Source organism: Pteronotus mesoamericanus, unplaced genomic scaffold, assembly GCF_021234165.1.
Source record: "Pteronotus mesoamericanus isolate MK-2021 breed Mesoamerican mustached bat unplaced genomic scaffold, CSHL_Meso_final contig_173, whole genome shotgun sequence".
Taxonomy (NCBI): Eukaryota; Metazoa; Chordata; class Mammalia; order Chiroptera; family Mormoopidae; genus Pteronotus; species Pteronotus mesoamericanus.
Genome location: NW_026555072.1, coordinates 12,020,727 through 12,046,723, shown reverse-complemented (window position 1 = coordinate 12,046,723; position 25,997 = coordinate 12,020,727). Strand labels below are relative to the sequence as shown.

The 25,997-nt window shown below is 38.0% G+C and overlaps 1 protein-coding gene across 3 annotated transcripts in view; it reads left to right on the top strand.

Annotated features, from left to right (window-relative positions):
• The window catches only part of SYTL5 (synaptotagmin like 5), a 123,142-nt gene extending 98,376 nt beyond the window's left edge, over positions 1 to 24,766 (top strand). For 2 of the 3 annotated variants that reach the window (XM_054566564.1, XM_054566562.1), the window contains 10 exons: positions 768 to 860; positions 1,457 to 1,522; positions 4,236 to 4,414; positions 6,243 to 6,342; positions 7,970 to 8,131; positions 14,740 to 14,848; positions 15,786 to 15,918; positions 18,843 to 19,051; positions 20,131 to 20,275; positions 24,431 to 24,766. In XM_054566564.1, the coding sequence (XP_054422539.1) occupies positions 768 to 860; positions 1,457 to 1,522; positions 4,236 to 4,414; positions 6,243 to 6,342; positions 7,970 to 8,131; positions 14,740 to 14,848; positions 15,786 to 15,918; positions 18,843 to 19,051; positions 20,131 to 20,273 (1,194 nt within the window). In that variant the 3' untranslated portion in view covers positions 20,274 to 20,275; positions 24,431 to 24,766. The remainder of the gene's footprint in view (positions 1 to 767; positions 861 to 1,456; positions 1,523 to 4,235; positions 4,415 to 6,242; positions 6,343 to 7,969; positions 8,132 to 14,739; positions 14,849 to 15,785; positions 15,919 to 18,842; positions 19,052 to 20,130; positions 20,276 to 24,430) is intronic. The other variant, XM_054566563.1, reaches the window with a different exon arrangement.
• The last annotated feature ends 1,231 nt before the right edge of the window (positions 24,767 to 25,997 follow it).

Here is a 25,997-nt window from a genome sequence, read left to right as displayed (position 1 = left end):
TACAGAAGGATACAAATATTAGTTTAACCAAGGGTAAGGGGAGGGAAAGACAAGAAGGAAAAGAGAAATGTGTCCATAAGAAAGACAACAGTATGCATGATATAAACTTATATGTGTATATGTATGTATGGGATATATATACATCCAATACTGTAAAAATATTGAAATTCATTCATTAATATGTTAATGAGAGTTCTAAGTTTATATTTATCTATAGTGCTTGAAAATTTTTACTATAAAGTGTATTGCTTAAATAACTAGAATTTAAAAAACCATTTTATCATGAGGAAGAAAAAAAGTGAGACAACAGTAGTTGAATGTGGAATTTTGGACAAGATTTTAGTGTCTAACATAGTTTGTTCTATTGGAAAGACTTTATTGGAGATCTAGTTTCCCATCTTAATGGTATACACACACAGATGCATACATGCACAGATCCAATTTTTTTTAATTAAAAAGAAATTAAGTTCATTGCCCAAAGTAAATCACCTTAGAGATCAGGGGGGTAGAGATTGAACACCCAGGACTACATGATTCTAAATTTCATGTTCTTTCTGTAAAGCTTCCAATAGAAAGGAGATCCCAGTCCTCTGATGATGTAATTCAGGTTGAATGGAGAGCACCAGGGAAAAACCTAGGACTAGGGAGATTTCTAGATATTTGTATCTATTTTTTTTTGGTATTTAAAAAAGAAAATGGCTTTGGAAGTGAAAACACTTTCTAGGAAAGCAGTAAATCAAATCACTGATATTTTCCACCTTCCTTAGGACTCCTTGGAAGAGAATGAAGAAGGCATTGATGACTTAGTGTCCTCCAGGTTTTCTGCAAACACCCACAGCCTAGGAAGTGGGCTGTCAACAGTAAGCAGTTCTCTAGCATTTACTAGAAGTTTCTTCTTTCTCTTGTTGATTTTTCTGTGCATTTTCAAAGGGAATAGGAGTGTTTTGGGGGTGACGTGTTATAGTGATAGTCTCCTGCTTGCCTTTACCCACAGAGTACTTTTCAGTATAATTTTGTATGGGCTTTTTCTAAGGCTTTCGATTGCTTCCCTCTCCTTCCTTAGTCTTCACACAGGTTTTAAAACCTCTTCAATCCATAATTCAGGCTCTTATCAGCTCAAGCCTATACATTATCTCAATTCTCTGCTGATACCTCTCTCTGCCACCATGGTCTCAACTCCCCAGTTGCTCTCCACAGTACTGCCAGTCATTCTCCTAAAACACATACTCAGTCGGTTTCTCTCCTACTCATTTACTGTCCATAGCTTCCCACTACCAACAGAATAAAGACCCTTCTTCCTTTAGTGTTCAAGGCTTTCCTTAAGAGGTAGCCTTCAGGAGTTTCTCTGACCTTGTACCTATCTATGTGCCTGTGGGTCTTTTTCTTTGCTTTTCTAGTTTCTGTCTGTTTCTCTAATGTCCTTTTTCCTTTTGACCTTTGGGCAACTTCCTTAAAGAATTCTCAAGCAGGATCTGACAAGAAATGGACCTACCTAAATGTACCTGATGCTGACTCAGACACTGTGAGTTTTCCATCTTTTCTTTTCCTTCACACATTTCATGGTATGGGGAATCTGATTACGTGGGCAATTTTTCCAGCATTTATCTTTTTCTTACTTGTGTTCAGTTAACCAGAGGTTCTCATTTAAAAGGTAAATTACATTATCAAAATCCAAGAATTCCTCAAAAAGAACATTCATTAAACATTAGAATATGAGTACCAGTCAAAAGACACATGGCCCAAAATTATTTGCCATTAACAAGATAACTTTAGAATAAATATCTCTATTTTAAATCACAGCATTGGCCTGGTTAAGAGCATGAAGTTTGGTTAGTAGTAAAATTGTCTAAACTGCCTAAATTTCTCCCAAGATTCAACATTTGTGGATTCTTAAATTTTCTTCCATCTGTAGGGGCCTTCTGCTTATAGAGTATCTTGTTTGCATAGTGGCTACAGAAGGATATGGTGAGTCATAACTTAGTGATACAAGGAGGTAGTATGAGGTATGGTAGGGAAGTCTTCAGACTTAAAATCTGGAGATCTTCCTGTCTGTCTTGGCACTGCTAACAATTTCTGGGAGCCAGAATTTTCTAATATATAACATGAGGAGGTTGGGACTTATTCTTGATGGTCTTGAAACTCAAAGCATGGTTCATGGACCAGCAACATTGCAACAGAGACTCTAAAACTTTGTCAGCTCAGGGAGCCCCTAGTATCTCAGTGATACTTTCATAGTACTCCTAGACCAAAAGTAATACCTGACTAGCCAATTTATTCATTATTTAGGTCAAAAAATTTAATAAACACTGGTGTTCTAACAACTTAGTAGCCATTTGAAAAACAGCACACATAAATTGAGAAAAAAATAATATTTTATTCCATTTTTTAAATAGCCTCTAATACTTACTAATGGGATGTGTGTGTCTGTTGGGCACTACATGAATTGTCAAATTTTAGAATCTGATTGGACAGCACCACTTAATTTCTTAGTCTATCTTGATTTTTGTGCAATATGTGCTTTTTGTCACAGCAGCTGTCAATAAGGCAGCTTCACACAGATAGGACCTCATTGCAAAGAATAAAATGTGATTTAGTTTTGACACTATGAACTACTGTTAGTAGTTTGTATCATGTTTGATAGATGTCACTGTATTTCTCTTGAAATTTTAAAATATGTGTGGTGCCCCTGTGAGTTTGCTGTGGCATTGTGGGATGCCTGGACACACAGTTTTGAAACTATGGACCTAGTAGATTGTTATAAAAACAAAATCTCAGACCCCACTTGAGACAGAATAGATCCTAGTACTTGTTTTAATAGATCCCCAGGTAATTTATATGCAATTAAAGTTTGAAAAGCATTGCTCAGAGCCACCTGTTAGCATGACAATTCTACTGCTTTATTTTAGGAATAAGAAAGACAAATTAGGTCACTCACTGGCTCTCATTAAGTTATGATTTCCAAGTACAGCCCTCCCTCGTTATCCACACCATTTGGAACATGTGGATATGGCTGGATGACTGTAATTATGTATCCTTGTTTGCCCTTGCCCTTGACTTAAACTTAGAAGAGATACTAGCCATCACCCGATTAGTCTCTACTCTGAGCAATTAGAAAAATGTAATGACTTTTGTTTTATATATATAGATATATATACACACCCACGTATATACACACACAAAATAACATATACACAGGATGGAGCAAAAGTCTATTTAAAGTTGTGAGTATGTGAAACACAAAGTTTATTCTTGTATTATGATTTATTAATTGTTGTGTTATTTTCCATGAGAACAACTGTAAACGTACTTTTCCCTCTCCCTATACATATATGAAAAAGTGGAAAGTCAAAGCTGTCTTCGCATTTACCATAGTTCTTACTTCTCAGTGGTTTACAGACAAGACTTTTGAGACTATTGGGTTATTCATGAAAGTCTTTCAGGTGGTCTTTTGTGACAGTTGTATTGCTAAGATACAGAGTTAGTGCTTTTGGCACTAAAGGCTAATTTTGTTACATTTGATTGAAAGCATGCCTCTTGTCATTAGTCACTCATCAGAAACTTCATTTATTCTGGTACATTTGGAATTTTTAAAATTTTATTTAATGGCTGGTATGTTACTTTATTTTTTAGTGTTCTATTTTGTGGGTAGCTATTTTATAGAGGTTTAGGAAGCTAAGGCCTTACGTTACTTAAGTGGCCACACAGCTGCTGAGGGGTGCCCTTGTTAAAGCTGCAGTTATGGCTTTCCGGAGACTAATGGCATGCTTTCTGGAAGTGTCTTAGAGAGAAGTTTGTGGCTCCTGTTAGTACCAAATATAAGATGAGCTTTTATTTATCCTGACAAATGCATCGACCTTGAACCTTCCAGTGAAAAAGGAGAAAGCTGCAGGGATTTAGAGAGGAGATGGGATTGGAAATGCCTCAATGACTCTGTATTCATTTAAAAAATGAATAAACAAAGCCTATTCACTAATGCAAAAGGGCAATGCTTCTCCTCTTAGCAATTTTCCTTCCTTCCTTACTAATGGTCCTAGATCTTGTTGTCCTTTCCCAAGCTTGGATTTTATACAATACCAGAAAAACAAGCAAAATAAGTAATATTTGCTTTCTTCCTTTTTCCTAGACTTCCTTGCTGATTATAAAGAACAAGGATTATAAATGCATGAAAGAGGTGGTTTCTGTGAAGAGATCATTAGTGTAACACTGGATGCCTCTTTTTATATTGTTTATTCCAGACCAGCCTTAACAGCATGATGAGTGTTTACAGTGAAACAGGAGACTATGGCAACGTGAAGGTCAGCGGTGAAATCCTTCTCCATATCAGCTACTGCTACAAAACTGGTGGGCTCTACATTTTTGTCAAGAATTGCAGAAATCTGGCCATAGGAGATGAAAAGAAACAGAGGACAGATGCGTAAGCACATAGCAAATCCCTCAGTTTGTTTCAATCTCTGATTTTTTTTTGTCAGTACCTGAGTTTCTTTTTCAGAAGATTCTTAGCATTCTTCCTGATTCAGAGCCTGCTCTGAAGGTTGATTGTCACTTTCCTCATATGCCACCCTTCTAAATATTATCTGAAGTGCATGTATAATGGTTGTGTCTGTGGTCACCTGATTGTTAAGAAGCTATTACTCAACGTGACTTAAGACTGACATATTTGTTGTTTATGTAGAGGCAGCTCTTTGAGATAGAAGGCTGACACACTGGCATACTCCAGGATGATAAGAGTTAATTTTTTGTTCTGGGAAACCCTCCAAAGAAAAATACCAAGCTGTTAGCTCAGTTTAACAACTCAAAAGGGGTATAATTTTGAGGCTCACAGGATTCCAGGGATCAGCCTGGGAAGGCAGATGTGGACCACAGCACTTTGAAAGGAAGCTGGATATAAAAATGTGTGAGGGGTTCCAAATACCACTGCCAGGTTTGATGAGGACTCCACATGTCATAATCAGCAAAGGGAAGAGGCATATGTGACAAAGTTTTGAAGAATCCAGGCTTAAGCTTCCAAAAGTGTTCTCTCCCAGTGGAGTCACACAGGATGCACTTAATTCCTCTAGCAACAGGTTGTGACAACACTTGTGCAATGTTGTCTGCCAGGGAAGCTCATTTAGAGATTCAGCTAGTCACATACCAAAATTCCAGTCTTCCAGAAAGAAAGCAGATGCTCAGCATAAGCCATATTGTTTTTACAAACAGTTTAGTCACAGTGACTAAACTATATCTGTTCTGGGAATGATGAGAATCCTCCTAAACTCCAAGTGCCCAGATGCCAGCCAAAGACCAACCTTGCAAGCAGTCATTTCTAAGGATAGTACTCTCAGGCCAGCTATGTGACCCCTTTTCCATATACAATACTAGATGACCTAGGTTCAGTAAACAACTCAGCAAAGCTGCTTTCAAGTATCTTAATATATAGACAAATGAATAGATTCTGAGTGTAGATTGGTCCACCTATTTCCTCAGCTAAGTATCAGAGGGCTTCAGGACAAATATTATCATTTAGACTAGCATGGAAAGGGGTTATCTAAAGCCCCAGCAGATGTGCTTCAGAACTCTGGTAGAATCTTGTACATCTTATACATTTCTGAGTTTGCCATGATGACCCTGCTCCAGGAGATTCCTGGGATAGTTTAAGTCAAGGTGTTGTGTAGAATTGCTATTGTCACTTAGGTCGTTATTTTCTATTTCCTCTTTTTCAACATTTTCCTTCATTCAACCATTACCATTAACTCCACTCATGAGAAGTCCTGACATTCCTCTCATGAATAGAGAGGAATATAACTCCATAATATTTTACAGGACCAATGATCATAACAAAAGATTATATTTATTCTTGAGCTGTATAATATGTCAGCTCCTTGTATGTAGCAACTGGCTTAATACTGACAATGCCATAAGTTAGGTACTGTTATTGTTCCAGTTTTACAGATGAGGAAACTGAGGCTCAGAGAACAATAATAAAGTTCTTGAATTCACCAAAATTAATAAGACAGGGAGTGAGTCAAACCTAGTTGGCCTGACTCCAGAGCCCATACTCCTTACCACCACTCTTCCCTGCTTCTCTCTTATTGAAAGCCCAGAGTTGTCTTTAAGGTGTTCTGTTATGTAGACTTTATTCTTTTCAGTTCTGTCTCTTATGTTTATTGGCCTATTCCCTTTACTTCTTTTATTCACTGAATTTTCTGACTATTTCTTGGAAAGTATGTTTTCCAATAAACACTTTCATCTTTTATCATCTACAGTTATGTCAAGGCGTACCTCCTTCCTGACAAGTCTAGAAACAATAAGCGCAAGACCAAAATCAGAACAGGCACCAATCCAGAATTCAATGAAACACTGAAGGTAAATAAATAGTCTCTCATAGTAACTCAGTGATATTGTTCACAGTCTCAATGAAATATAAATAACAGAGAATGTGCATGTCAAGCTTATGTGTATTTTAGAAAATAGAGTTTGAATAAATTAATGTAATACTCCTGGCTTTCCTAACAGTTTTTGGAAAAGAAAAAATGTAGACCACTCTTACTCTGTTTGTTTCTCTGCTGCTGCTAAAGTTGTACCTTAAGTAGAGGTGATCCAGCAGAATTACATCTGAGCTGGCACATCTTGTCTCAAAAATGTGTTTTTCCATTAGGAAAACTGTTTGTTTTTTTTTCTTTTAGTTCCCACAAAAGGAAGTTTGTCACTTTGGATACTGACCTAGCAGGTCACTTTGTATACAGTTATTGTTTTGCTAACATAGCATGAATATGTGCTGTTTCTTGTTAGGTTTTCAGAATTTGGATAAATTTAGGCATGTGGTTAATGAACAGAGGAGATGCAGAATTAGGTTTGAGAAATATCAGAGAACATGGCCTAGATAGAATATGACCCATGCCTCAGTCCTAGAGAAATTCCTTTTCCCCATGGGCTTCTAGGTAATGACACGTTCTCTCACTCTGAACCAATCTAGCCTGGTATGAAAGATCCAGGGAGACTGGAATGTAGACATTATTGCCAGTCACAGGGAAATGTATGCAACCGCTGCCCGGAGTGATGGATTCAAAGTCCACTATAGCAGGGAGTTGGTGAGTGGGGGCATGTGTCAGTGGGTTCATGTGTGGAAGCAGGAGCCAATATCAAGACAGATCAAAATGAGAATGAATAGTATAAGCTGAGATTGAATCCAGTGGTCATAGTAGCAGAGCAGAGCTGAGCTCACACAGAATAGATAAACAGAGTGCCATGGCAAATCCAGGAAGCAAAGAGCCGAGATTAATCATGCCAGGAACAGCAAAGTACAGGTTTAGATGCAAATTCAAGATCAGGAATCAGTCAGTCTAAAGTGTGTTCTAGGCTGTAGTTGCATAAAACAAACAGAAGGTTTGAGAGTGTATGGGGATGTGGCCCTGGATAACATTCTGCTGGAAAAGGAAAAGCTATCAGAGCAATATTTTCTTTCTGTTCTTTCCATATTTATATTATTTATATTTATATTTTCATCCTTGCACTTAGGCTGGACTCTATGAAGTTTGGTGTTTGGAAGTATCTCACTGTCAAAACATTTTTTTTTATTTGGGAATTCTCATGAATAAAATAAAACACAGAATTTGGAGAACTGATATTTTAAACCTCAAGCTTACCAAATAGAAGTTGAAAAGCTAATTAAGCAAATGAAAACCAAGTTAAACTGGAAAGGGGACAAGCTTCATCTCCTAATACTTTGTATATAATTTCTGAAGTTTATTGACTCCCCCCTAAATATTTTTTGATATATATTTCAATGCTAGGTCTAACACAAAATGAGTTTATGGAATAGAACCTCAGTTGTAGCAGAAACAAAAAAATAAAAATCAAGTTTTTTTGTGTTTGCATTGTGTGTATTACTAATGCATCTGATCTGAAAAATGGTGGAAGTAAATTTTTAACCTGCTCTAAAGTTGGGCAGAGACTTCCATGTGCAATGTGATGTTGTCAATCTTATTTACAGTACACAATCAGCCATAGCCAACTGGAAACAAGAACACTGCAGCTCTCTGTCTGGCATTATGATCGTTTTGGCCATAACAGCTTCCTCGGGGAGGTGGAGATTCCTTTTGATTCATGGAACTTTGAAAATCCAAGTGATGAGTGGTTTGTGCTTCAGCCCAAGGTAAGAAATGCTTCCAGATTAGTCAAACACTTATGCAAAGAGTCAAGCTCTAAGTCAAATTGATGTCATTGGCCTAAAGAATCTTATGACTTCTAAATTTCACAGAATAATATGAAAGAATAATACAGCTCATTTTGGAATAATATAATAAATATAAATCTATTCTTTTGGAAATCTTCAATACAGACTGGCTGTATAATGCAAACTACATAATATATATTATTAATATGGTTTACTAAAAATGTATTCATCATTTTGAGGTCTCTATGGATAAACAAAATGAATGCATGATTTGATCCCATTAGAAAGAAAAAGCAGTCATTTCCACATGGGCAAACACAAATCCTTAGAGCAGGATCAGTCTCAGACATTCTCTCTGTTTCTCATCCTCTATAATTCAGGCATATGCAGGAGTGGTCTTGCTTTGGCTTACATGAGGAAGTGACCAGTAGCCAATGTATCTAGCTTCCTAATTTTCTGCTTTGGAGATTCATAACCCAGGTCTTGAGTTATAGTCAGAAAAACAACCTCAAGGCTGGTTCTAGAAATTGACAATATAGTATGTTTTAAACCAAAGTGATAGTACCTTGGATTCACTCGATGCAGCAGGAGTCTTCCTACATGTACAATGACGACTTAAGAGTGAAGTGAAAAAAGGTCAAATTTACATAACCAAACAGTTTTCTTTATATAGAGAGGCAAAAAAATCCCTAAATGATGGTGAAGATAATGGACTTAAACTTCCTGTGTTCAATCCTGGCAGTTTCACATGTCTGTTTGACTTTGGGCAAATTCCTTAACATCCCAAGCTTTGGCATTCTCATTTTTGATAGAATAATTAGACGTAGCTTATAAGGATGCTGTGGGGCTTGAACTACATTTTAAGTGATGCTCACAGTATTGTTTCAGGCACACTGTAAGCTCTCAATAAATACTAGATAATATTTACGTTACATTGCAGTCCTTGTGCTGACATTGACAGAAACCCCAGCTCATATTGCTCAAAAAGTAAAAGGAAATTATTGGTCAGTGATTATCAAGCATTGCTTGACCCAGATGCTCAGATATTATCAAGGGACTGGAATCTCTTGGTCTCTCTTCTCTGTGTTGACTTCATTTTCAGACTTCATGCAGTGTTCGTCTCTCTCACTAGCTCCATGTATGCTTCTTTTGTACACTACAACAGCTTCAAGCCTCCCATCCTTGCACCACACTGTCAAGGGGAAGAAAGAGTTGTTCCTTCTCCAATAGTCCAACCAGTACTCAGCCTAATCCTAATTATATTATTTGCCCATCCTGAGCTGACACTGTGTCTAGGGAAGTGAGCTATATTGACTGGTTTAAGACAATCAGAACATACCCTGGTCCTAAAGGTGGAATTGCCCCAAATGAAATCCAGGTACAGTAGTATTAAATTAAGGGTGAGTGGATGCTGGACAGGAAAAAAACAAAGGTTGGGCATCAACAGTAACAACAGTTGTTGATCATCATCAATAGTAAGATTGTTCACATCTAATGGTTACAACCACCATTGTGAGCTAAGTTATCATTACCCTCATTTTATTTGAGGAGTCTGAGACTCAGAAATTAAATACAATTTTCTAGTGGGATTTTATAAGTGTTGGTCTCAAACATGGTGCAAATAACTAATGGAAAATCTTTAAGAGGTATAATTGGGCTATGTGTGAAAATGACAAAAATATAATAAAAATATTTAAACATAAAATAACTGCAAGCCCATGACTAACAAATGTGATAGTGATACAAAGTACAATAACAACAAATAAATCCATGATAGCATAATATTCTTGTGACATTAATTATGGGAAATATTTGGTTGCTACAGCACTATGTCTCTTGCAATTGAATGAAAAGCCTCATCATAAAGGATAGCACATAATTTGACTTAATTTTGTATTAGTTCATCCTTGTGTGTATGGGTAAGCATCATGGACTCATATTAGAAAATGTCTAAGGCATCATATGATGCATGACACAGATAAAGGATGAGTAACATGCATTTTAGTACATGAAATGAATTGCTCTGTCATAAACTCAACATTAAAGCACATTGGAGCTCTTTGGAAACCAGCTTAGAGTATTTCCAGTCAGTTTCCTGGAAATGGTTGCCGTGGGATATCTAAGCTCTCCCAGGCCTCTCCCTGGCCTCTCCCAGGCCGCCTCTGTACTCAGGAACCAACAACTTTTCCCCATAATCACCTTCATGTTGCCATTGAGTGGTTTTCTTTCACTTTCTATTTTTATAAGAGAGAAGCATCTCTCTGAGTCTGCTCAAGGTAGAGAAATTCTGATTGTGTTTAATGCCTGTGGGATGCAGTTGTTTCTCTGCCTAATAACCTTGGATTCCATTCACCAAGTCTGTTGGGAGTTCTAACAGCCTCCACCTGAGACTCTCTTTAGAAGGCTGTCCTCAGGCTACTATGGTTTTTTTCCACATGGGCAGAAAGCTAGCACCTAATAGGTATGGTGGGAGAAGAGGAGGTCTGAAAGCTCAATCCCCTTACTGAGTGTAGTAAAAACTCCGAGGCATTACTTATATTCCAGAGCTTTCCTGACTTATCAGTCTGTGCCCTTGCCTGGTTTCACTGCCCCCCACACCTATTTTTCCCTTCCCTTTACTGGTCTATCCTGGAGGACTTTCGTAGTCACTTGCAGATAAGAATCCTCCCTAAGAGTTCTTTTCTGGGGAACCCAAAATTAAGTTAGTGCCTCTAATCCATGTCATCTTTCTCTGCCAAGCTTCTTCTGACACATATGGAGGAAAGGCTGCAGGTTTGGACTTACTTGGCCAACATGTCTTCCAACAATGAATGGGGTGGAAGCCCATGCCAAAATCTGCTCTGAATGTGTCCTTCCCTTTCATTAGTGGCTCATTCGCAGGCTGAGCTGGGCTCTGTGTAGTGGTTGATTAGCAAAAGCATCACTTCATTCCCAGTCATTTCGCTGCAGTAGTCACTTCAGCAGCAGCTATGGTATGAGCAGCCCCAGAGACTTGATGTTTCTTGTAGAGTATCCAGCTGAGGAAGTGAAGTGTCAGCTACAGGAACCAATTTCCTTAGTAATAGAGGATCAAGACTATCAAAATTTATACTCCCCCAAGCTTTTGGAAATATAGATATGTTTTCACAGTGGGAATACTGGGAATACATAGTCCCTTATTTCTTATTGACTCAGTTAGTGGAAGTTCCTTGACACTTTTCTTTGTTTTAGCTAAGTCTTACAGCACTAAGCTGGTCAGGAGGCTGATACAGACCCAGATAGAACTTAAGATGCCAAACATGCTATAAAGTAGTTTGGTGGTATAATTTCCTGCATGACATGGACTTGCTTAGTAGTTATAACTCATTATTTTTCTGAAAGGCATATAAGGTAGTTATATAAGAAGGGTTTGTTAGTACAAATTGCCAGTCGTGTATTCCCAGAAGGTGCTATTATAAAAAAACTAAGACCTTTGAAAATCAACAGCAAGCTTAAGTGGTTTTCCAAAGAAAATTTCTCTGTCCTGCTTTCAGACAGTGAATAAATGTAAATTCCTGTGGAATTATTACCTAGCTAAAAGGTTGTCTCTGTTGGGCAGTTTTGGCAGACATTTGTTTATAATTTATTATCCCATCTTAGGCCTGTAAATACACTGGGAATTCTGCATCCTATTCTGATGGAAAGTAGCTTTCTCTTCAAAAAGCAGAAGATAGTGGACATTATCTGATTATATCATACCCCTGCTCAGATACCCAACTGCTTTTAAGGTGGTTTGAATAAATCCTATCCCTCACCCTGGAACTCCATGCTCCCTTGATATGGCCCAGCCTTCTGTAGCAAAGGCAGATGTTGCTGCTCTTCCCATATCCCCATTTTTATGCATACATGGCTGCCCATGGCTTTCACTCCCACCAGCCAACACTTGCCAGTCTTAGTAGGAGAGGAGTCCTCAGACTGCTGGAGTGGTTTTGGTCTGTGAGCATGAAAAGCCTGTGTATTTAAGTCTCCTGGGTGTTGACGGTAGAAGGAACATAAACACTCTCACTCTCTTGCCTCTAATGGGGCCAGCTCTGAAGTGTGGTCTGTCTTGTTTTCATACCTCCCCTATAGGACTAAGCAGAAGTTACTCCTCATGAAACTTTGCCTGATACCGCAACTCTGTGAGCCTCTTTTCCCTTTCTGATCCCAATTCCCCACTCTTCCTCCTAATAAAACGTTATGACATAAGTTCATGTCTTACAGTCTTCTGGAGAACCCAGAACAGATACCTTGTTTTCATCTTCCTTGCTACCATCTTCCTGTACACACACCTCTAACCACACCTGACTTTCTACTAGTTCTTACAAATGTTCTCCACAGTCCCCACTGTATTTTGTTCATCTTGCTTTCTTGAACTGAACTAACCTTCTTCCCACTCCATATTCATCTAGCATCTTCTCTCTTATCCTTTAAGGACCAAACAAGAGCTACCTCTTTATCCCAATCTGGATTGCTCTCTTTCTTCCATCAATAGTTTTCTTTTTGTACTTAATTGGAGCAACTTTCATTGTTCGTGTGACATTGAGCTTGCTTGTGTAGTAGAAGCGTAGGAGAAGACTTCCAGCAATTAGGATCAATTAATTAAGAAAGTCACATAAATCACACACACACACACACACACACACACACACACACACACACACAAATGCATTTCTTAAACATTTATTTTAACTTAAATAAATGTACATTGATTTTCAAGTTCTCTAATATAGGGGCAATTCATTTTCTATGAGTATGGTTTTAGTAGTTAAAATTCTATGATATCTTCCTGGCATAAATTCTACCCCTAATGCATCATCATCAACAGTTTTTAGTTTGAATTTCTCCAAAGGGAAACAAGAATTTAAGAACACTCTCAAAGTAAGCTGAATACAAAACCTTTCTAAATAATCATGATTTTTTGTAATCTTCTATAACTTGAAGCCAAACAGCAAATTTATTTTTAAATCTTTAGTTTTTCTAGAGTAGTCAACTTAATTTTCATAGTAACAGCTATCTTTTTGTACTTTTCAGTTTATACAATATTAAATTATACAATTAGAACCACAAACATTTCTACCTAGCATAAAGAGCTTGGGAGACTTAAGAAGATGACTCTTGATGAGCATGCAGTTCAACTGATGGAAGCAGACATGCATGGCCTTTGTAGAGAGGAGCCTGCTCTTCATTGGGAATGGAGAGCATTAGTTAACCTGATGAACTGGTTAAATAAGGGCAGAATAAAAGAACTTCTACTTCCTATATGTGTCCTGGATAGACTGAAAACTCAATGAAAGTAGTGTCTGTGTCTTGGCATCCCCACACCATGTGGCAAAATACCTTAAAAGAAATACTACAAGAAGGCATTTCATGTGTGTTGGTTGAATTTAATTCTGTTATTCTTGTCTGAGCAGGAGTTAGCTGGTGGTGTACAAGGGGAGGATGGTGCCTTGAAATTTCCTTGCAAGAATACCTAAAATGTCCCCAAGCATTAGATATGTGCAGGGTGCAAGATGACTCCCTCCTTTCATTTTCTTTTGTATATTATGATGATGCTACAAGACTTCATGTTTATTGTTCTCTACTTTCACAAGATTTGAAGACTATTTATATAAAGTCACTAGTATATTGTAATTTAAGCAAAAAAAAAAACACCCAAAACAATGGAACATCAATAAATCTCAATAGTGCATGTTTTGATCCCTACTAATACACTATATGTTAGTTTGTGATACCTGCAACATATCACTTTTCTACCAATATACTTTCCTACCCAAAGATCTCAGCTAAAAGCAAATACAGCCTGCACCCAGTGGTATAAAAATCTATTCTAAAACATTCCCCTGTTGAAAGACATCTAGGTTGTTTCCAGTGTATTACTTTTACAAATAAAGACAATAGAAATATTTGTGTACAGATTTTTATGTGGACATAATCTTTTATCTCTCTGGGATAAATGCCCAAGAGTGCAATTGCTAGGTTGTATGGCAATTATATGTTTAGTCTTTTAAGAAACTGCAAAACTGTTTTCTAAAGTGGCTATACCATTTTACATTTCTACCAGCAATGTTTATGTGAACCAGTTTTTCCACAATGAATTTTAATGATGTGTATTATAATGGGTGGCAGGCAGTCCAATATGAATCGAGCATTACTGCCTACTTTCCCATTCTTAGTCATTTAGGAAAGCATTGAGACATCAAGGACAGACAGGAAAAAGTGCCTTATGGTTCTATTTTCAGTGACATCTTTATCCCTGCCTCATACCCCAAACTATCACATATATATGTTGAGTGATGGTCTAGTCTTCAATGCATCACAGGCACTATCTATTGACTCATCAAATGTGTGTTAAACATCTCCCAAATTCATTTTACTTTAACATTAAAAGTTATATGAAAATGCTTTCATAAAGTTTCCAGCCTCCCTTTTCTCATATCTAAGACATTTCTTAAACCAGTAAGTGCTAACATACTTGAATGGAAATGGATTGTCACATTTAAGCCACCGATTAAATGTGCAAACATGGACTACAAAATAACAAAACAAGCATTCTCACATTTTCTTTTCACATGTTTCCCCTTGGCCAGGTGGAATTATCTGCTGACATTGGCCTTCAGTACAAAGGAGAGTTGACAGTTGTTTTACGTTACATTCCCCCAGATGAGAACCGGATGTTTCCAGCAGGACAACTTCAAGGTAAAGTAAAAATCAATGTCTTTCATCAAGAATATTCTGTTCTAGAGGTGTGGGAATAGGGATCAGGAATTGTTTGGACTATGTTACTTTTGCATTACACATATGAAATATATAGGTTTAGGTGTCACTGACTTTCGAGGAGAGTTGAGAAGTATATACTACATGTGGGGAAAGGTGTGGGATTCTAAGTTCATACTTAGAAACCAGACTTAATGGTGAGATTTGCTTCCTGGAAGTCCCAGAGATATAGGATCTTCCCCAGGGTAGAAAGGAGGTGTAGCTAGCTGCCATATGGGTTTATGACATTCATATCTACTCAGTGAGTCTTAAGGAAGAAGTTGATCTAGAACACAGAATGTAAAGGAAAAATCCACATGGAGTCAACTTTTAAATCTCTCTTGCTTTTGTCCTCCCATCAACTCCTACAGGCAGTCTCCTGTGTCCTTCCATTCACTATCACCCTCTTTATTGTGACCTTGTGCAAGTAACTTACTATCTCTTGGTCTCAGTTTCCTTACTTCATAGAGATATTGCAAGGGTCAAATAAGTTCATTCCAGTGTGGCCCAAGCAACTCTCAGGGTCCTTTCCATTTTATTCCTTTATAACATGTGAAAAGATATGTGTTGTAGGTTAATACTTAAAGTTTTAAATTTATTTGTTCATTTTTTTCCTCAACAAACACACGTGAAAGACCTATCTAGAAGGAATCCGATGGGGTAAAAGCACTTAAATAGCACATGGAAAAATCAATAATATTAAGATGTGATTTAATCAATAAATGAAATAACTGTTAGTAGAATTTTTGGAAATTTTGAAATAGAACTCATGCTCTATCTCCTTCTTCCTTCTCCTCTTTTTTCTCCTCTCTTTCTCTCTCTTTCTCCCTCTCTCTCTCTCTCCCCGCCCCATCCCTCTCTTCCATTTTGATTAATGCAGAAAAGAAGACCTTTAAAAGAGGAAAGAAGGAGCCACCCATATTCTCTGGAGGAATACTAGAAGTGTTCATCAAAGAGGCAAAGAATTTGACAGCTGTGAAGTCAGGAGGCACTTCTGATAGCTTTGTGAAAGGGTAATTTTTAATTGTTCATTTTAGATGATACTTAGTGGGAGATGAAAGGACCTATGACCCACAAGACAGTGGTGGCTTTGAGGCTTCTTTGAAATGTATTAGGAAAGAGCTACCCTTGAATGGTGGATCTTCCATCTAAAATAATATGAACATAGAGAGAACTGTTTCTCTAGCTTTCAGCCTGCTTCCAGCATATTTCAAGATTTTCCATCACTCTCAATTCATAACTGGGAAATTTTCCTGTGCAATTAATTTTTTGAAGGAGAAGAAAATATGTTTTATGTATAATATATTTTTATTGGGCTTTTATCATTTGGTGCTGGCAATATGCAAAAACAACGAAAATATTGGATACTTGGGATTTTGCTGTCTTGGGGGAAATAGTAGAACGTGGATTTGCCAGAGCATTCTCCCTGGAGATACCCACTGGAGAGTACTTTGTGGAAGGTCTGAGACTGCTTCCTGGGAATTTGTGCCCATTTTATGGAGTGCGGGACAACTTCTCAAGGAAAACACAGACTTTTTTTAAGGTTTTCATTTATTTATAGAGAGAGGGAAAGGGAGGGAGAAAGAGTGGGAGAGAAACATCAATGTGTGGTTGCCTCTCATGTGCCACCTCCTGGGGACCTGGCCCACAACTCAGGCATGTGCCCTGACTGGGAATTGAACCAGCGACCCTTATGCTTCACAGTCCAGTGCTCAATCAGCTGAGCCACACCAGCCAGGGTGAAAAATACAGCCTTTTAAATGGACATTCTTGCCCACTCTAGGCAGCTTAAATGATGAATATCTCTTGGTTTTTATTTGAGATTTTCTTCTCTAACTAGAGGAACTAAAATCAGAAGGGTATTTTTATTCATTTGAGCAGACACATAAATGTGCATGTACCAAACACTAAGTACTGCAGTTTCAGAAATAAGACATAGTCCCTGATCTCATGGAGTGCCAAAAACACAAGGCCAAACAGATTCCCGTGAGGTTAATTCTTTGAGTCAGATGTCAATATTGTTCTTCTTCCCAATCCTTCTTTGAAAAGTATAAATTTCCCCACAAGGAAATGAGTCAAGCCTTTACTCTCACACATTCTAACTTTGATAAGTCCAATAATGAGAACCAGATGTCTTACACGTTTCTGCTGGTGAGTGTATATATCTGAATCCTGGACCGTCTGTCCTTTAATCTTTCTCATAGTAGTGAGGTACTTTATTTGGATCCTGACATTATGATTTGCCTCACCAGCTCTGCCATCAAGTTCAGGCCTCTTCCTGCTCACTGTCTGATGGGATGAGGGGATGGCTCCCTGCCTATGCCTCATTATGGCTTCACAGGGATGACTTAACATCGCCTCTAATAGTTTTCATTTTATTATGTTAAACATTTATGAAGCAAAGTTAACAAAGGACAGTATCCTTCTATAATATATTTAAAAGCCAGTAACCTTCTAGTAAATTCTTTCCCTAGTTACATTTCAACATTGAGATGATTTTAAAGGACCTCAGATTTTTATAAAAGAGCATTAAAGAGCAAGGATAGACCCTTATATAAAGTTTAATATTATAAAATATATTATTTAATATTAGCTCTGTGTGTGACCCAATATAACAGTGGCTTAAACAAGACTAAAGTCTTTTTTTTTTCTCTTGCATGTAAGCAAAGATTAAAAGTAAGGTATATAGGGCAGGTGTGGGAGCATCATGATAATCAGAGATGGAGGTTCCTTCTCTCTTGCTACGGTGTTCACCTCATGGGACAAGATAGCCAAATTCCATCTGGCAAGACACTCCCCAGAAGTTCATACAAAATTCTTTCTTATATCCTATTGGCTAGAACTTAGTCATATGACTGTACTAGCTGTAAGGGAGGCTGGGGAATGTAGTCATTATTCTAGGCAATCTTGTGCCTAAGTAGAAAAAAAATGAAGGTTTTTTAAAAGAGAAGAATAGGGAGAGAATGAATATCGGGAGATAAGTACTCTCTGTTTGGTACATGAAATGAAATCTCAAGTATAGCAATGTATCCTCTTTATTGTGAGGTCATTTGTTTTGTGGCACTTTTCTATGTTTGTTTGATGTACTAATTCCATACCCATGTGCCTTCTTCCCTAAAGCCTGCTCCCTGATTCATTAGGTACTTAGACCCTCATTCTCTACTATATTAAAAAAACAGGGCTGTGACCATGGTAGAGAAGGCCTGGAGTGCAGGTGTTTTATTTGAGAAGAGAGTCCAGGAAGCACCAGCGACAGAGTAGAGAAAATGAGATGGAGAAGAGGGGGTGAAGCTGGTAAAAATATGTTTTAGGAAGTATACTACCGTGGGCAGTTAGGGCTCAGGTCCAATTGGGAAAGCACAAGGAACTCTGGAATGTACTTTAGGAATGTCCCTTTAGAAAACAGGGAAGCTCATCCACTAATTTCCAAAACTCATTGGTTGAGGGTCACTCTTAGAGACATTAAATCCCTACTAATCCCAGGACTCTGTACACATAAGCTGAGTTGGCTCACACAGCTTGAAAAAGTCCTTAACTGGAAAAACCAAGAGACACAGCTCTTAAGGATGGAAGTTGTCAGCGTGCTGGTTTCAAGTCAACTTACAGGTGGGCTGAAGATGATAGGAGGCAGAACACTAAACACTGTATACTACAGGAGGCATTTTCATTTCAAGATGAGGGAAGGACCAAAATAGGATTAGAAAAGAGAGTGTGGACATTTTACTATTGCCCCACCTAAAAGAAATAAAAAAAGCATACCACTAAATAAATCCAGATTTTTGCATATAAGAACCTGGGAGAGAGAAAATCCAATACATGTATCACACTTACACACACAAACACACCACCAGGAATTATGGGAAATTGAAATACTACTTAAGGATGCCATTTTCTGCCTACTGTCTCACTGATGGCTGGATTGCATTTTCTTCTGCAGCTACCTGCTCCCTGATGATAACAAAGCCACCAAGCACAAAACTCTGGTAGTAAAAAAGAGTGTTAACCCTCAGTGGAATCATACTTTCTTGTTCAGTGGCCTGCATCCCCAGGATATACAGAATGTTTGCCTAGAGCTTACCATCTGGGACAAGGAGGCCTTTTCCAGCAACATCTTTCTGGGAGGAGTTCGTTTGAATTCTGGAAGCGGTGAGGGACTAGAGGACCCTGAGATGGTCTGTGACTGGGCATGGGGCTGGGGAGTGATTCCTGAAGGTGTGATATGCAGTAGATATAAATGCAGTTTCAACTTAGCTGACTCCTGAAATTTCCACAGATGCTTTATGCCTTCAGCCAAGGATCTGTTCATTTTTAAAATAAAAATACTACTACAGAACTTTCTATCCTTCAACTACAAGTTTGGAATGTGTAATTTTTATATTCATTCTTTTCACAGTATATCATTTACACTTTAGTATAAGTAAATATCAACTGCTTTTTTGGGCCTTACTTTGGGTTTTGCTCAGGAGAGGATTACCAGAAAACACAGGCTTCTGAGAGGGGAGATAAAGACTTCCAAGACCAAATTTACTTGATTGTCTTCTCACTTCTGTACAAAATTTGCAGCTAGTACTCACACTAGTTGAAAGGAAATAATTTTAGTGTTTTTCAAACTTGGAAGCACACCACTGTTGCCATAGGACACAACTATAATAGGGAGAATTAAGGGAGAAGTTATAGTGGAGCACATGCAGCCCCGTCCCCCGCCCTGAAAACTCTCATTATCCTACTGTTTGGGCCAGACATAGATGTTCTACATGTACCATAGTCAACATTCCTGTTGAAAATGACCCCACCCCTATGATGCTCTACTTATTTATAGATTAAGGAGAGCCAAGAATATCTATACCACTGAAATGAAAACTCCCCAGGTCAAAGAACTGACCTTGTTAGATAGGAAGAGCCACAGAGCCCACTTAAGTCTGTTATTCTGTCATGTTAACTCAGTCTAGATGAACCAGCTCTCCGCTAAAACTACAAAAGTGGGGAAGAAACGAGCCACTAGGGCCATTCTGATTGTTTCTCATCATCTAGGCAGAGGAGAGTAATGCAGACTGCAAAAGATGTATTTTATTTTAACACCACTCACTAGACCTATGGTAAATGAGAACAAACCGGTGAAGCATTCTGTGGTTAAAAGGCCCCCTCAGAGGTTAACTAATTGATGTTTTCGAGAAAACCAAAACATTTCATTTGTGAAGTATAATATTCCTCTCTCCCTTCTTTAGGTGTGAGCCATGGGAAGACTGTGGATTGGATGGACTCTCAGGGGGAAGAGCAACGCCTTTGGCAGAAGATGACTGACAATCCTGGGACTCCTGTAGAGGGTGTACTGATGCTCCGTTCCAGCATGGGGAAGCGTCGGCCCTGAAGGTACCATTCTCCAAAGTGAGGCTTCCTGGGACTGTTTGGCTGCCACTTCCTACCAGTAGCAGGCTTGGGTCCTGGGATTCCTCTTCCCCGGCATTTCTCACTTGAGGGCATTAGGTAATGAGGGGAGAGATGTCAGTGGGATGAACCTTTAGGGTCATGCTGAAAGTCTAAAAAAGCATGTACCTCTATATGTCTAAGGGCCAGGACCTTCTTGATTAGATGAAAGAAAGTGTACCACATTTTTCTGTCAAAAAGCAAATCATGCAATTATTTATAGGTTTTATACCATAAGGGAAATGGCTGGTACAAGCTTATTTGACACTATAGTTGAGATTGGGAATGCCAGACTTTTTCAAGTTATTAGTTACTTTGGGTTTCCTCAAATGTTTTGAAGGAAAAGGAGACCACTCAGAATGTAGATCACTTGAAGAATAAGAAGAAGAGATATTGGCTATCCTTTCCTTACCCTGGGAATCCCCATGATCCAAAGAAAGCACGTGGGGATGGTTGCTGGGACAAGAGGGTGGCGCTGTTATTTTAGCAATCTTGTGGCTTACCCAAGTAAGTTTTCAAGTTTTTATGTGGTTATTATATAATTTATAATCTAAATCAGCCCACTTTTGAGAGTGAAGTGAGCTAAACCATTATACCAGAACAACAGATATAAATCAGGATTGGGGTGGGAAAATTGGGATGTAGGGTCACCCTATTTATGATCTAGCTATTAGAGAGCTCTGTTGTAAACATGTATTTTATAAACTGTTCCAATCTATTAGCTGAAAGGCAATAAGAAATAATGTACATTTTGAGCCTTGCTTGTGTCATGTCTATTGATATCCCATTGGTCAAAGGAAGTCACATGGCCAAGCCCAAAATCAAGAGGCAGGGAAATATGTTCTGCTCACAGTGAAGCCATGGCAAGAGTGAGGGTGCAGGAAGGAATGAAAAATCATGACCAATAGTTCAATCTACCATACTTTCTGTTGCCTAGAATTACAGATGCTTAAGCCACCAAACTTAGATGCAAAGACAGTTAAAGCTGAAAAGGGCCTCAGACCTGGTTACTTATTTTGCAGATTCCAAGTCTGAACACAGAACTGAAATGACTTGCCCAAGATCATATAGAAGCTGTAACTGTATTCGAACTTAAATCCAGTGTGTGACTCCTAGGCCAGTGTTTTTTCCACTAAAGTCCTTAGTGCGATCCTATTCTTATTATGGTGGACAGGAGGACATAGATGAAGGAAGGTGGAGCAGAGTTTGATTATCTGAGTATGAACATACTTGACCTAGTCTTCTTCTGGAGTCATATTTTGGCCCTTCAGCTCATTTTTTCACTTGAATTCATATAACATCCTTAAAAGGACAGAAACTGAATTTTAGTAGTAGGAAAACTAGAATCATCTTCAGGTTTATTCTAGCTCATTGTTCCATATTTTAAATTTCTTCTTGAATTTTTGAAAACAGATTTAAGAATATACATAGCATTATTCTTAGTAAGAGAATAAGCAATCAATTTTAATATTATTCAAAAATAGATTAATTCTAGAAAATTTAAGTTAGTGGTCTAGTGTAGCTTAGTGCATATGATACATTGAAAACATTTTAAAAACTCACACCCATATCCCTATGTTACTCTTCTTAAAAACAGAAAACAAAAAATGTAACAACATTACTATTTTCTGTATGGGAAAATAAATTGTCATCACACTTGATATGATTCATTCTATTTTTCCATAGCATTTTTAGGGGAAGCTAGAGGGTGGTGATGGTAAAGTCTAGAGATATCTCTAAAGTAGGCAAAATGAAGTGGATTTATTCACTAATAATGAAAGTGGCAAAGTAATAAATTCCACAATTTATAACTAGAACTCAAGACAAACGTGGACATTGCATTCAGACCTTTGCCACATTTAGAGCAATTCTCTGTATCATGATTTCATAAAAACCAATTTCTAACTGAGCATTTCCATGATGCAAAACGCAAGTATGCAGAAATCCATCAGAAGAGCTGAGGGAGGGAAGGTGGAAGGGGGCAAGGGAAAGAGGGGGGGGAAGGCAGAGACAAATGTATTTAAAAAGTAAATAAATTAATTAAAAAAAAAAGAAATCTGTTGATGTTGCTCTTAGAAATAAAAGGCAAATTGACCTTGAAGACACTTTTTTTTTTTTTTTTACTAAGCATGGTGTAGAAGTACAAAGAACATTTAAAAATATTGGTAATAGATGTGGATGACGTAAAATTTAAATAGTTCAAAGTTGTGAAAAGTCAGTCTTCCTTCCTGCCCTTGTATATCAGAATATGTTGACAGCCTGATTTTTTTATGGCTACAGGGTATTACATTATAGGGATATATCAAATTTATTTAACCAGTCCTATCAAATGCCATATTAAATATGGTTAACGAAACTGTCTGCGTTTGGTGGCTTTTCTAAGCAGTCTTTTTTTCCTCAAAAATGAATACTATGAAATTCAAAATGTGTGTGTGTGTGTGTGAGAGAGAGAGAGAGAGAGAGAGAGAGAGAGAAATGTAGCAATTTCACTTTGGGGTATTTATCCTACAGAGATGGATACATATGTGAGAAATGAGTACACACATAGCACACACATTGCAAAAGATTGGAAGCACTTCCAAAGCCCATCAATAGAAGCCTTCTGTCATACATATTTTATTTCATTAGTTGCTCCCTCTCTTTCCCCCTTAAGATTGTTAAATGTTAAACATTGGATTTTTTGCTGCTTGTTCTTTCTTTTCTTCTCACTTTCTACACCCCCTCAGGCATTATAATGTACTATGCTTTCATGGTTTTATGAACATTCATATGCTTATGACTTCAAATTCACTTCTCCAACCCAGATCCTTCCTCTCAGATCCAGACCCAGATCCAACTGCCTATATGACATCTCCACCAGGATAGTTCATGTTTTCAACATATTCAAAACTGAACTCTTCACTCTACCCTCTCCCTTGCAACTCAGGTCTTTCTATTCCAGTACATCCTGACTCAGTATCTGGTACCATCATCCACTCAGTTATACTAAGTAGGCACTGGGTAATAATCTTTGCTTTATGCCTCTCCCTTGCCTTGAGGCAAACTCAATCAGGAAACCATATTGATTCCACCTCCTAAATATCTCAAAAACTTGTCCAATCCTTGCTATCTCTGTGCCACCACCCTAGTCCAAGCCACCATTACCGCTTTCTATGGTTATTCCAAGTCTCTTAGCTGCTATCTATGCAGGCACTCTTGCTCTCTGTCAATCCATTCTTCACACTGTGGTCAAATTTCCCCAACATGTTATTTTAAAATGTTTAAACATACAGAAAAGTTGAAATGATTTTACAGTAAACATTCTTACACCCACTACCTAAATTCAGCTTCTACCATTAGTTGTACTTGCTTATCATTATCTAGCTGTCCATCCCCTGATTGTTCTGTTTAAAAAAATGCAAATCTGATGATGCTTTGAAGCCCTCCATGGCTTTTCATTACCTTGAAAATAAAATCCAAATTCTTGCTCATAGCCTGCCAGGCCCTGCATAATAAGGTGGCTGCTGTCTCCTCTCCAACTTGTTCCAGGCTATGCCTCCCCTCCCTTTCCCTTTAGTCACACAGTGCACTTTTCTGCTTCTCAAATGTGCCAGGCTCTGTCCCATCTCATGGCCTTTGCAAGGAATCTTCTTGTTCCTTGTCCTCATCAGCCTGATATCTATTAATCATTTAGGTCTTAAATGTTACCTCCTCAGGGAATCCATCCCTGATCATCCTCTGCCTCACTAGGTCATAACAGCCTGCCTCTATTTTCCCTTTATGGCACACATCACAATTATACTGAATTATTTGTGTAATGAGTCCTTTAAGGCCTCTGTTTGTTCCTTCCCTGCCACACATCCCTAGAATAAAGACAGAGAAAATATTTGTTTTTCATAGCTATATTCCCCGTGCTTAGTTCAGAGTGGGTGATTAAAAAATGTTGGCCGAATAAGTTAAAATGAAAATAAAAGTAACATTTTGAATGTTAGACCCATAGGCATCGAGAGAGAGAGAGAGAGAGAGAGAGAGAGAGAGAGAGAGAGAGAGAGAGAGGAGAGAGCGAATGAGAGCGAATGAGAGCGAATGAGAATATCATTGTTTCTAACTTCCAATTAACAGATAAGGAAACTGGAGACCACACAGATCAAGAAAAATCTCTGAATATGCTTACTCATTGGTCTTTTAAAAGGAAGCTTCCTCAAGCACTGTAGTTACAACCCTAGACACTTCATCTCAGCCTGTGCTGGCATACATAAAAGCACAGAGTACGCTCTCCAGCCCAGCGTATCAGCTTCTCAGAAGAAGACCATGGCCTTGCCTGGAGCATCCTGCTCCTGGTTTGCAGATATCGGCTCTCAATTTTCCCTCAGTTGAATCAGACAAGTTGTAATGGGACATGGGCAAGCTTAAAAGCCTGACTTTATCAATTCATTGCATAAATAGCACCCGCAGGACATGTGGAAGATTCAGTTTATAAGTTTTCATCTCACTTCAGTTGTTACTGTCTCTGGAGTCATCAGAATATAGATTTTCCAGGCCACAGCAACACCAAAAATAAAGATATTTTGATGGGACTTCATATTCTTTGCCTCCTTTTTCTTAAGAAACTTACACAAATATATGACCAATGATCATTACGTACTTAAGTAACTAGCAAATGAAGCAAGCCCACCTGTTTCACAGTAACATTGGTCTCATTGTCACCCGCTCACTGAAGGTTTATATCTGGTAAGGAAGGAGAAAGCAGTGGAAGAAATAAGGAGAAACTCCAATTTTAGAAGCAAAGTGGATCAAAATATCAAATCTCAGAAGCGCCTCAGCGTGAAAGCTTATGGCATTTTGGGCTGTGATCAATGTTTGTCTTTTCTTCTATGTGTATGTTTCATGATAAACTGAACATTGCTTTTAGAAGGTGGCAGAAGGGTTTTCTTCTTACAATGATTACATTTATGGCCTCTGAAATTAAAGAAAAGAAACAGGAGGAGGAAGTCTACACAGACAACACTGTAACAAAAGTTGGATCTGCAAGATTTAAATAATAGCCATGGAAATTGGGCCACAACATTTCCAAAGGATTATCTGAATCATCCTGGATGTGAATTTCATACATTGATTCCAGAGCATTGCTCCAAACCTACTAAATCTCCAGGAATCTACATTTTTATCAAGCATCTTGGGTGATTCTAATACAAGTGGATCACAGTTTGAGAAACACTGCGTTAGAGGACAAATTATCTTGACTATGTTGTTTGGACCAACTCTTATGTCATGATGGCAGATTGGATTTGACTAACCTGGACATTATTAGTTGCAAGGCAACCGTGATGAAGTGAAAGGAGCCTAATCTTGAATTCAGATGACCTTAGCTCAAGTCTTGACTATTCACCAACCATGTGACCTCAGTCAAGTTAATTGTCCAATCTATGTTTTCACCTATTTGCATGTAAAACAAGAATAAACAGGCTATCTTGGATTAACTGAAGATATCAAATGAGGTAATATATGTAAATATGCTTTGTAAATTATAAGCCACTATGGAAAAGAAGGTCATTATTAGTGAGCTAGTTATAGCACTCTGTGGTTTATAATCTCTTAAGCCTCTTTTCCTGGACCTTAGTTAGACATTAAGCATTCTATGTACAATGAATTGGTCTCCAGTGTACAGCAAAAATACAAAAAAAAAATA